This window comes from Palaemon carinicauda, chromosome 35, assembly GCF_036898095.1.
Source record: "Palaemon carinicauda isolate YSFRI2023 chromosome 35, ASM3689809v2, whole genome shotgun sequence".
NCBI classification, from domain to species: domain Eukaryota; kingdom Metazoa; phylum Arthropoda; class Malacostraca; order Decapoda; family Palaemonidae; genus Palaemon; species Palaemon carinicauda.
Window position 1 is genome coordinate 39,505,729 of NC_090759.1, and position 12,170 is coordinate 39,517,898.

At 48.8% G+C, this 12,170-nt stretch overlaps 1 protein-coding gene across 2 annotated transcripts in view; it reads left to right on the forward strand.

The window, feature by feature from the left end:
- The window catches only part of SWIP (strumpellin and WASH-interacting protein), a 98,548-nt gene that overhangs the window by 42,988 nt on the left and 43,390 nt on the right, over positions 1 to 12,170 (forward strand). For both annotated transcript variants that reach the window (XM_068358929.1, XM_068358930.1), the window contains 3 exons: positions 2,479 to 2,634; positions 3,176 to 3,349; positions 11,990 to 12,109. In XM_068358929.1, coding sequence (XP_068215030.1) covers positions 2,479 to 2,634; positions 3,176 to 3,349; positions 11,990 to 12,109 — 450 coding nt within the window. The remainder of the gene's footprint in view (positions 1 to 2,478; positions 2,635 to 3,175; positions 3,350 to 11,989; positions 12,110 to 12,170) is intronic.

A 12,170-nucleotide genomic window follows, 5' to 3' on the forward strand; every position in this document is an offset into this window, starting at 1 on the left:
AGGATGTCGCATAGCATGAGGCTCCTCATAGCATGAGGCTCCTGCCTCATGGATTGAGGAGGATGCCGCATAGCATGAGGCTCCTCATAGCATGAGGCTCCTGCCTCATGGGTTGAGGAGGATGCCGCATAGCATGAGGCTCCTGCCTCATGGGTAGAGGAGGTTGCCGCATAGCATGAGGCTCCTGCCTCATGGGTTGAGGAGGTTGCCTCATAGTGCTGGAACCCGGCAACTCCCGATGCGGCAACTCACGCATGAAAGCAGGAGGCGCAGCAAGAACATGCGTCTGGCAGGGTGGACTGCGCATCGGAGGTGGAGCTCTCACAGGTGGAGGGTGGGAGCAGGCAGCCGCAGTATCTGCTGAGCGCACAACCTCGGCGGGTTGTAGGTTAACAGGCTGCATTGTCAACCTTCCAGCATGATACTCCTGTATGAAGGAGCAAGCTGAGACTGTATAGTCTGCAGCATGGACCACTAGGGTCTATGAAAGACAACAACAAACGGAGCTACTGTCCGTTGAGACTGAGGGTCTAAAACAGCTGGTGCGGCAACAGACGGAGTTACTGCCTGTTGCGGTACCACCTTGCCTCTCTGGGAGGTGTGCAGTTGTCGTACTGCAGCAAGTCCGAACTGACCCAGTGGCAGTGGCTACACCTAGGAGTTGGACTTGCGCGGAAGGGACCGACTTGCACTTAAAAGCTGCAAGATTTGGTCCATGGTTTCTGCGAGAAACCTCTTCCGCAGACGAGGAATAAATGGGCTCTCTCGTCTTTGTGTGGGTGGGGTGATCACGTCGGCTACGTGAGTGGATACACCCGAAACCACGGAGGGAAACGTCTGTTCGTCGATCAAGGCCTGATGAACCCATAAGTCCTTCGACATTACTTCTCCCCTGGGCTTGGGAGCTTGTAAGAGGTCCCAGACTAGGCGAACAACTGGCACGAACAGACGAACCCTCGAACGCAACACTGTAACACTTTGCGCTTATCACTTTATCACTTTGGATTTTCTGTTTGCACTTATTTCACTGAACTCGAAACTTTAAGTGGTTTGTACCTGAAACACGCAATTCTATCCTTCATTAAAAGTTAGTAATTGCGAAAACAGTATTACAATGTAACAGAAAAACATAATGAAAGATAAAGAATTCAGTGGCTGGAAAAGAGACTAAACACTAGATCAAATAAACTACGTTTAAAATCTCTCACCGCATAAAGCCTGGGAACAAGAATAAAACTCTAGAAACGTTTACCTTCTTCCCCTAAAGAGACTAGGGAGAAGAGCAAAAACGATAACAACGTTACCCGCTTGAACGAAACGTTTATCCTCCTCTCTCTCCCTCCGTCTCTATCTCTCTCTCTCTTGACTTAGAACCTGAGAGATGAGCCCAATTATATATATCGTTAAAACATATTATTGTTAAAGGAAAAAAACTGAAAGATTTCCCAAAAAAAAGTTCCTTTATTAGAATTAAAACCATTTAAGCTAAGAAAGAATGAACAAAACGCTAGAATCGGTTTACTCTTACTGCAACGTGAAACCGTGAATACTCTCTCTCTATCGTAACGATAGAGCGCAAGTTGAACGTTCTGAACGTCAACAACTGCGGAGACAAAACAAAACGTTAGTTCAACTTTGAAAACAGTACGAGACTATCAAAGAAATTCTTTCAAAAACATTAAAATTAAAATAGCATAAAATCTTAACAGGTAAAAACGATATGACGGGCTCAATGTTAATTAACTTCGGTTCCAAGAAAAGACCGCCTACTATTAGGAAAGGTCGCATATAAACAAACATAAAAATTAATTTTTATAAGTTTATAATAAAAGGAAGTTAATCGAAGAGGCCTATAAAAGGCGGAGAGATATAAAATAAATCTATAACTTTGTTAAGCAAAATTAAGAAAGAGAGTCTATACTCTCTTCGACACCAACACTTCCGTCTAAGGGAAGGGTCGGCCATTTAAAAGTGAAAGAGAGTTCATACTCTCTTCGTCACCAAAATTAAATCAAATTAATTCCAAAAACTTGCTAAGCTAATGTTAAAGCTTCCTGAATAGCGAAGGCTAAACTCTAGAGCAAATACATCACCAAATCGTGAACAATAACTCCAGAATCAACAGCGTATCCAAGTAGGTCTAGCCGGTGGCACGACAGAGGAAAAATTGAGGTGGTGTTGACAAGAAGTACTGGAGTACCTGACCACAGATGGCGCTGTTGTGTACACCCCCACCTGTATAGCGATCGCTGGCGTATCCCGACCGTAGATTTCTGTCGGGCAACAGAGTTGACAGCTACATGATCATCGGGTAAGATTAATATTGAAAAATTTATTTTATAATGAAAATAACATTTTTAAACACAAGACTTACCTGGTTGTTATGTATATAGCTTTCTATATTTAATTATACATAACTACCAGGTAATTATGTTCAAAAATTTATTTTATAATGAAAATAACCTTTCTTTTGACCAGGCACGAGTCTCATCCACTCGTCTGGATGGTAGAAGGTTGGACATTTTCATGGCCTTGTCTTTGGTAGAGCAGATGCTCGCGGGATCAGGAACAGTGGAACGACGGTTGATAATGCGCATCGCATTTGCTCTGGTCAACCAAGGCAAAGCTTTGAGGGTAAGTTTCAGTTATATACTTAAATAGAAATTTGGAAATTTCTGTATCCAAATGATTTGGAGCTGATAAAGTTGAGGTTCTTGGTATAACTTAATCAGTACATTTTTTAGCAACATTACTCTCTTTCACATTAATAGATGAATTTATGAAAATGTTATTAATGTTGGTTATGTATATGTCTGCTGATGATGTCACTGCTATAATTTAACCCCTTCACTATGAGGAAACTAATTCCCCTCAGTAGCTGCATATAAAATTTGTAACCATATGTCATAGATGCACACACTAGTTTTATGGCAATCCATGTTTGTTTTAATTTTTACTACTGAATATAGAACATCATTTTCACTATTTAACTTTTTTTTTATTATGTGTTTTACTCTAAATAAGAGAAAATCACGGAGCTTTCGTATAGATTTAGTTTTTCATACAGAGAGGGAGGGAGGGAAGTATTTTTTCTTTAGGTAACAGACTAGTGTATTAACTAATTTTTCATTAATTTGTAGACAAGTCTCGTTATGGTCTCAACTTTTTTTCACAGGACGAAGATATTTCAACACTGCTTATTCTCTTGAGACGGTTGGACTTGGCCTGTGAAGTTCAGAGCCGTGTGAAAGATGCCACAAATTGTTCTTTGCTCTATCACCATCGAGTGATTTTACCAGCTTACTTTGAAAATTTCATCCAAAGCTCAGATCATGTACATCAAATTCATGTAAGTATTGTTTGTTCCGTAACCGAAATACAAACCACGCTATTTACAAAGGGTTATTACTTTTAGCGTAGCTGAAATGGCGAGCCATTAGAATTTAACGAGGGTGTATTACCCCCGCGCTAGTTAGCGGGGGGTAGGGGAGTGGTAGCTAGCTACCCCTCCTCCCCCTCACACACAGGTGAATACTCACTTTCACTTTTGGCTCGGACTGTGACAGACGTCTCTGTCTTGGTCCTCGCTTGGCAGCCATTGTCTGTTTTGTCTTTACTTAATCGCTTACTTTTCTTTTACTCAATATATATGTAAACATGTTTTCATGTTTGTATATATATTTGAGTATAGAAATAAGTAAGTTTCCTTTTCAGTTGTGTGTGTGTAGTGTACGATATCTACGTGGAGGCCTCGGCAGTTAGGCCACCACGGCCTAATTTTATGGGTTGCGATCGAGTTTGACTTCGGTCTTTCTCTCTCTCTCTCTCTTGAGGTCGTTCACCCTTTTACTATGTTTTTCTACGCCCTTGTAGCTTCCTTCCCGTGTGGGTGGGGTTGCTACGCCGTACATTTTGTCTCAATTAGTTTATGAATCTAATTGTAGTTGTTAATTTTTCAGCTTGTAGAACGATTCCTTTCGGGGTTTTCGTTTTTTTCTTTAGTGTTCATTCATTTTTAAATTACATAATTACATAGTTACATAATTATAATTGTTATAATTCTGTTTTGGTTACAGCTCTCCTTCCGCGAGTGTAAGTGGTTGTGAGGGCACGTGCCTGTTGTGTAATTCTTGTTCCTTTTCCTCGGGATTCCTCTTCGGAGCCTTCCCGGGGGAATGAATGTGTACTAATATTATTTGTTTTATTTTTTTACAGTTACCGATCTAGTTCGTTTCTGTAATATAGCAACGGTGTGAGCTGTCTGGTTGAGTCCTGGGGATTCGGCTGTTGCTGCCTCCCCCCTTGTATTGTCGTCAGGGGCGTGTCTCCTTCTACTGGTAGTACTCCCGTGTTGACGGACAGCTCTCCAGTTTATTTTAGAACAGTCAGGAGGCTTGCCTCCTTGGGCGGATAACTTTCCTTCCGAGGGAAGTTTTTTCCTGTCCAGGCTTGAGCTTTTCCTCTTTTGGGGGGTTCTTCTCTTGCCTTTTTTTCGTGCGACTATGCTCTTGGTGCTGAGCGGTCGCACCTGCAGTTTCGCTCAAGGGGCTGGGCAACTGCAGGAGCTCCTCTTCGGAGGATTGCTCCTTTTAGGTCACTGGCTGACCAGTCTCTTCCACGAAGTGTTTCTCTTTCGTTCGCGAGAGAGTACACTCATAGAGACTCCTCTTCGGAGGTTTCTTCTGTTGCTGTTGCTGTTGGCCTCCCTCGCCGTAAGGCCCTCCGTCCGCCTCGTCGTAAGGGCCTCTCATCTCCCTATAAGGGTGCTTGAGGCGCCTTTTTGAATCTCCGTTTGCAGCCTACAACTTCTTTTTCTCGATCTTCCGTCTTGGTGCAGATGGACAGCAGTCTAATCTCGTCTTCCGACGGGCAACAGTCTTCCCGACGGACAACGGTCTTCCCGACGGACAGCGGTCTTCCGACGGACATCAGTCTCCCGGCGGACAACGATCCCTTCGGGGCAAAGGGTTGCCCCCACGGGGGTTCTTCCCTTGCGTGTCAGGGTTTCCCTGCGCGCCCTTCTGCTCATCAGCGCTCTCCTGTTTGTCAGCGCTTTCAAGATGATCTTCCCTGCGGTTCCTGTTACGTGCCCTGTGCGCCCACGTTCGCCCTCGCGATCTAGAACTTCGGTTCAGGTCGGGGTCAAGGACTCTTCTTCTTTGCGCAGGCTTTCACGCGTAGCCTTCTGCTCGTCAGCGATCATCAGCTCGTCAGCGATCATCAGCTCGCCAGCGATCGTCAGCTCGCCAGCGATCTCCGGATCGCCCACGTGTGTTACAGCTGGCACGCCAACGTTCTCCAACACTTCTGAAGGAACATGGTTCGCCAGCTACTAGCTCACCTGCGGATGCTGATCGCCATCGCGCGACCCTCAACTGCGGATGCTGATTGCCATCGCGCAACCCTCAACTGCGGATGCTGATCGCACGACCCTGCATGATCGCCCGCTTACGCATGCTGTTCCTCATCGCACAACCCTGAACGATCGCCCTCATGCGGATGCTGATCACCATCGCACCCTTTCACGCGATCATTCACCTGCGCATGCTGCTCGCCATCGCACAACCCTGAACGATTGTCCGCTTACGCATGCTGCTCCTCATCGCACCACCCTGAACGATCGCCCTCCTGCAGATGCTGATCACCATCGCACCCTTTCACGCGATCATTCACCTGCGCATGCTGCTCGCCATCGCACAACCCTGCACGATCGCCCGCTTACGCATGCTGCTCCTCATCGCACCACCCTGAACGATCGCCCTCCTGCAGATGCTGATCACCATCGCACCCTTTCACGCGATCATTCACCTGCGCATGCTGCTCGCCATCGCACAACCCTGAACGATTGCCCGCTTACGCATGCTGCTCCTCATCGCACCACCCTGAACGATCGCCCTCCTGCAGATGCTGATCACCATCGCACCCTTTCACGCGATCATTCACCTGCGCATGCTGCTCGCCATCGCACAACCCTGAACGATTGCCCGCTTACGCATGCTGCTCCTCATCGCACAACCCTGAACGATCGCCCTCCTGCGGATGCTGATCACCATCGCACCCTTTCACGCGATCATTCACCTGCGCATGCTGCTCGCCATCGCACAACCCTGCACGATTGCCCGCTTACGCATGCTGCTCCTCATCGCACAACCCTGAACGCTCGCCCTCTTGCGGATGCTGATCACCATCGCACCCTATCACGCGATCATTCACCTACACATGCTGCTCGCCATCGCTTACCGCCAGCGATCTTCTTCACCTACGCGGCAGCACGATCCCTCGCCGTCACGCCATCGCTTGCGTTCGTCGCCTCGAACACGTGTTCATTTCCCTGCCCACCCTCACGCCCATTCGCCTGCGTGCCCGCGCGATCGCTCGCCTGCGCGCCCGCGCGATCGCTCGCCTGCGCGCCCGCGCGATCGCTCGCCTGCGCGCCCGCGCGATCGCTCGCCTGCGCGCCCGCGCGACCGCTCGCCTGCGCGCCCGCGCGACCACTCGCCTGTGCGCCCGCGCGACCATTCGCCTTTGCGCGACCGTTCGCCCTCGCGCGACCATAGTTCGCGGCGAATTCCACAGCCGGTGGTAGCAGCAGGGACGCGTGCTCCTAGGCGGCACTCGGGATCACCTCCATCCAAGCACAGGTTGGTAGTGCAAGACGAAGACAGGTCAGTACAGCATTCTTCCCCACCTTCTTTTCAGGCAGGAACCGTCGTGTCCACTCCAAAGGATCGCCCGATCCCTTTCACCTTAGCGAGGATTTCGGACTCTGTGTCCTTGGAGCAGCAGACATGGTTTGATCCGCTGGCACGGGCGTTAATGAGGGTTATGAAACCAGCACTCGCCGGCCAGGGTAACAAACCAGCGGCTGTCTCTCCTACGCTGAAGAGAAAGAGAGGAGTGGACTTCGTGGTGACTTCCCCCAGGGCGAAGTTGGTTCCCAAGAGGTCGGTCTCGAGGGTCCCCTCTCCTGCACGAGTACTCTCTCCTTCTCCCGCTCTGGAAGGATTTTTGGCGGGGGGGCTTTCCGTTCAAGATTTCTCCATCGGACAAGGGGTGACTGCTTACCTCTTCCTCTGGGAGCTTACCAGGTTCTTTCCCTCCTCGGTTACGGCCCGAGGTTTGGTTCAAGGAAGCTACAGGAAGATCAAGGGTACTTTCCTCCTCTCGAGCTCAGGCACCTTGGCCTTTCGTCGTTAAGTATCTACTTGCGGACAAGCTCGATGTTGTACCATCTGGACGCGCTGACTGAAGGCTTCCTTCGGGTGTCTCATCTGTGGAGGTCAACGACCTCAGACACCCTTCCATCCTTGAGAAGAGTTTTGTCTTTGCCCAAGGACAGAGACTTAGACATCTGCTGTGCGGAGTAAATCGACTTCCGGTTTCACTCCTCCAAGGCGCTTTCTTCCAGACTCTGCAGGGCTCCAGCTCCCTTTTCTTTCAACCACGTCGGCCTAAGTTATCGGCTACGACAACTGGGACAAGGTGTCCAATTGCAGTTTCCTCCTGTCAGGAACAGATGGCACGGGAGACTCCCCCGGGGGGGCATAGTCCTAAAAGGAGTTCACGAACTCTAGGATTGCAGGTTTTTTCGCTGGGAGGATGCTTAAGGTTACTCATCCGAATGACAGCTTCCCGATGCCCATTCCCGCACAATCTCTGTGAGTAGCCAAGGATATCGCGCCTGCCGTCTCTGTCAGCGAATTCAGTGTCTCTGAACCTCTATGCCATAGCATCAGCAGAGTTGCCCGGTTGGGCAGAATGATCCATACCTTAGGCGAAGGTCTTCCTTAGGATCATCGACGGCTTCACCCCCGGCCCCCTCAGTCGATCCTTTCTTGTAAGGAAGGATCTGAGAGGGGATGTCCATAGTCGACCTCTCAGCCCTGATCAAGTTTGTCGAACAAACTTCGACAAGCGTAGACCAGCAGAATCGATCAGACTGGTAACGAGGCGACAGGACTCCTTTAACCCTGGATTGGAAGGACGGGTACTTTCAGTTTCCATTCCATCCATCTTCCAGGGTGCTCGTCGAATTCAGCCTAAACTGCAAGTATTCCTGCTTATGATGCAGTGTGGCTATCCCGCCGTGGCATAGCAGGTTTGTTTCCCCAGAGAACTCTCCCTGCCTTCCTCTTGGCCGCTCAGGTGCAGACTTCCGCCTCCTCTGCTGTTTGGAGGGCTGGTCAACTCCGGTAGGCTCGGGTTTCGACCTTCTTCAGCGCCGGGAAAAGCTTCCGGATGCTGACCATGAGTGTGGGCTCATGGTATTTTGCTTGGAGCCTTCTCTTCCTCTGCCTCAACATCTGGAGTATCTGGCCATGATTTTGAGTCAACCGCCTTACCACGTTGGAAACCCCGCTTCTCGTCCGTCCAGCGAGGTTAAGCAACGTCGGTACTTGGATGGGTGACCACCTGGGGACGCCAGATTCTGTTACCACATCCTCCGAGCCTTCCTTTCGGTTGACTGTGGCAAGACTGAGGAGAGTCGCAGTACCTGTTCTCAGTCAAGCAGAGTTTTCAGCCCTACCTTGGAACGTTTCCTAGTTCTTCTTTCCTCATTGACCCGTTTATAGTCCGAACGGTCGCCTCAGGATAAGTTCCATGTGGGGCGATCCAAGTTCCGGTGGCTTCAGGCAATGTTTAACCGGACTCCCTGGCCCTATGGGACCAGCGGAACTATTAAACCTGCAATGGGTGTTGACCTATGGAGCCTCTTGATGGTAGTGGATATTCTCGTCCTTTCCCCACATTCTTGATGCGGTTCTCGGACTCGTCAAAGGAAAGGGGGGGGGGGGGGGCATGTTCCGGTCCAGGCCTATGGTCAAGACCTGAAGGATACCTCTCCATCATTCAGGCAGGCTTAAGGGCCTTAGTCTGGCCCCTCTTCAGATCCTACCGCTCCTGCCAAGTCGCCCCGTTGCGTGTCGACTTCATGCTAACCAGCAGGGGACGCATTTTCACACCTTCACATCTTGCAGTAGAGATACCGGGATGATTGAGATTCTCTCAATTCCACCATCGGCTCTCTCATTCCAGGCAGGGGAATGTTTCTCTCAGACTATCCGAGCAGAGCCTCATAGAGAGAGTGTACCTAGGGGTCTTTGACCTTGGGTAACCAGCAAGGGCTGGTCTGGGGGACCTGATCGCGACAGCTTGGAACCTCAAGCTTCCGCTAGTCTTCCCCCCAGTCTCAGACCCCGAGACTCTGGCAAGATGCATTCCGGTGATGGTGGGACAACTTCGACGCCTGCGTCTTCCCTCCTTTTTGTCTGCGGACAATGGGTCTCAACAAAACCAGGTTGTCTGTCAACCTTTCAATGGGAGAGCTCCACTGGGACTATGCGCAGAACGGTTTCTGGACCCTCTGCTTCCCCTGACGGAACTCCCGGGAGAGCTTCTCCCACGGCGCAGACTACTCAAGCAACCACACTGCGACATCTCTCCCGAACCGGGGCGTCGCTTCGGCTTCATGCCTGGAGACACTACGCTTCCTCCTCTAGAAGAGACAACCCGCTACAGTCGCGGTACGGAGGTCGCGTCATCTGCGATAGTCATCCACAGGGGTCTCCCAGGCAAAGTGAAGAGTCTAAGGTGGTTGGTGCCGTGGGAGATATACCTCTTCCCGTGAGGCCTCTTCTCCAGCAATAACGGTCTTATTGCCTTTCGGCGGGAGGAAACTCCTTTCCGCTCTTGGCAATGAAGCCTGTCGCTCAGCCTTTCCCTGACCTTCAGGCTTAAAGGAATAACTTTTTCCTGCCCGCTGGATCTATCCTCGCTCATGCGAAGCTACGATCGTCCCTGCCCTAGTCGGAGGAAGACCTCCAACTTGGAGCATGGCTCGGACTTTTAGTCCTTTAAGAGATCTTCTCAAGACCCTTTTACGACAGACCTCGGATTGTATTCCGCCTTGGGTCTTCTGCTCACTCTGGCCACGGCCAGTGTGTAAGCAATCTTCTTGGTCTCTTACTACTCCCCCCTTTCTAAGGAAGAGGGGAAGGCAACATTCAGGCTCGCTCCTGAGTTGTTGGCTAGACTCAGAATCTGAGGGTCCCGACCCTTCGGTCCGATTCATTCAAGATTTCGAGTCTCCATTCTGTGTCTGATGTCCCAAGACCTTCTCTTTCTTGCCAGTACAGGAATCGAGAGGTTAGCGCTGGGAACAGCTGCAGTTTGGCCTCAGTTGCAGCCGATTTGGGAACACAAGGAGGACATGGGGGGAGAGTCACCAGTATACCTCTTCAGCCCGGACTCAAGGACATTCATCTCGACCTGTCTTCAGACCCTCCCCCGTCACGTCGCCCTACAGCACGATGTTGGATACATCGCAACGTCCCTCGCCTTCGAGTAATACTACTCTGTGACGCAGGTGCTACAAGCTGGAGTCTGGAAGCGTCTGATGACCTTCGCAGCCCGCTTCCTGCAGGGCGTGACCCACAGGAGTCTCGATACGTTTTCTATCGCTCTGTGGTGGCTACACAACAGCTGGTCTAACCTCAGGCTCCTTTTTGGACAGGTAGCAGAAGGTTGAGGGCATTGTTATCAGGTTTTAGTCTGCATGAACGAAAGAAGTATGTCTGGCCCTTACTTCTTTCTTCATCATCCCCTCTACGGGGAAGCAGCATCCTGGTCTCTGCATAGCTGACCTCGAACCTCTGCAGGTAAACCATGCTTCCTTGTGTTCCGAGTATTGAGTCAATACTGTCGCGTCCCCCATACCCTGACGAGGTGGTATTGGGAACGTCTTACCCCAGAGTTCCTTCTGGAACTCCAGGTCAACTGCCTAAGACGGGTCACACTTCTTCCTTCACACACAAGCTTACGTAGGCCACATGGTTCCTTGCGGAGCAAGGAACTTGTGAGGTGCAGGGACTCCTTTTCTCGAGTGCGACTCACTCGGATTCTGAGTCCCCGGGTAAAGCCAAAGCCAGTATGGCTGGGGACTTTCCACCCTTCCTAAGGGATAAGTCACCCTTTGTAAATAGCGTGGTTTGTATTTCGGTTACGGAACAAATGACAAATTCGAAGATAATTTGTATTTTTCCTAACCATACAAACCTTAGCTATTTACACATATTTGCCCGCCAGCCCTGTCCCCCAAGACAAGTCCTACCTCTAAGTGAAAGTGAGTATTCACCTGTGTGTGAGGGGGAGGAGGGGTAGCTAGCTACCACTCCCCTACCCCCCGCTAACTAGCGCGGGGGTAATACACCCTCGTTAAATTCTAATGGCTCGCCATTTCAGCTACGCTAAAAGTAATAACCCTTTGTAAATAGCTAAGGTTTGTATGGTTAGGAAAAATACAAATTATCTTCGAATTTGTCATTTTTTTTATATATATCTTGGAATACAGACTTTTTAGGATAGAATTGACATAGTTCTTTTTACAATTGTGATTAAGAAAATTCTTTTGGGGTCTTGATCCTTTAGTGACAGCAGTTATAGCATCTTAGATGAAAGTGAACAGTAGCAGGAACACTTAAAATAATGGACAATCGACTGGCTTCAACACTATTTATGTTTGGATTCAATCAAAAGGGATAAGTTATCTAACTGGCATGCTCCCATTAATGTCTATAGAACATACAGAATACAGAAACCACTGACTGAAATGTTCTTAGCTAAGAATGCAGATTTAACAAAGGTTAGAACTCTTCCTTCGATGGCATCAAAGCTTTCAATTAGAAAGGTGTCTTGGATAGTGCCATAACCTCTGTACCATGGTCTTTCACTGTCTTGGGGTAGAAATCTCTTGCTTCAGGGTACACTCGAGCACACTATTCTATCTTATTTCTCTTCTTTTTTTTTAAAGTTTTTATAGTTTACATATGAAAGATTTATTTTAATGTGTTACTATTCTTAAGATATTTTAATTCTTAATTACTTCTATTGTAGTTTTCTTATTTCCTTTCCTCACTGGGGTTTGTATTATAGCTTTATAATGTAGAAGGCATAACTATTAGAATTAGATGCATACTTTTTTCTTTTACAGTTCATGATGGCTGCTATCCAGGACTGTTCATATCCTCTTTTGAAATGCCTTCATCATTCGGAATCTGATTATTTGTTGAAGCAATTCAGAAAGGAAGTTTATGGACATTTCAAAGAAATTGTAAGTAATATTTCTACATTCGTTGATACATACATACATACATATACCAAGGCACTTCCCC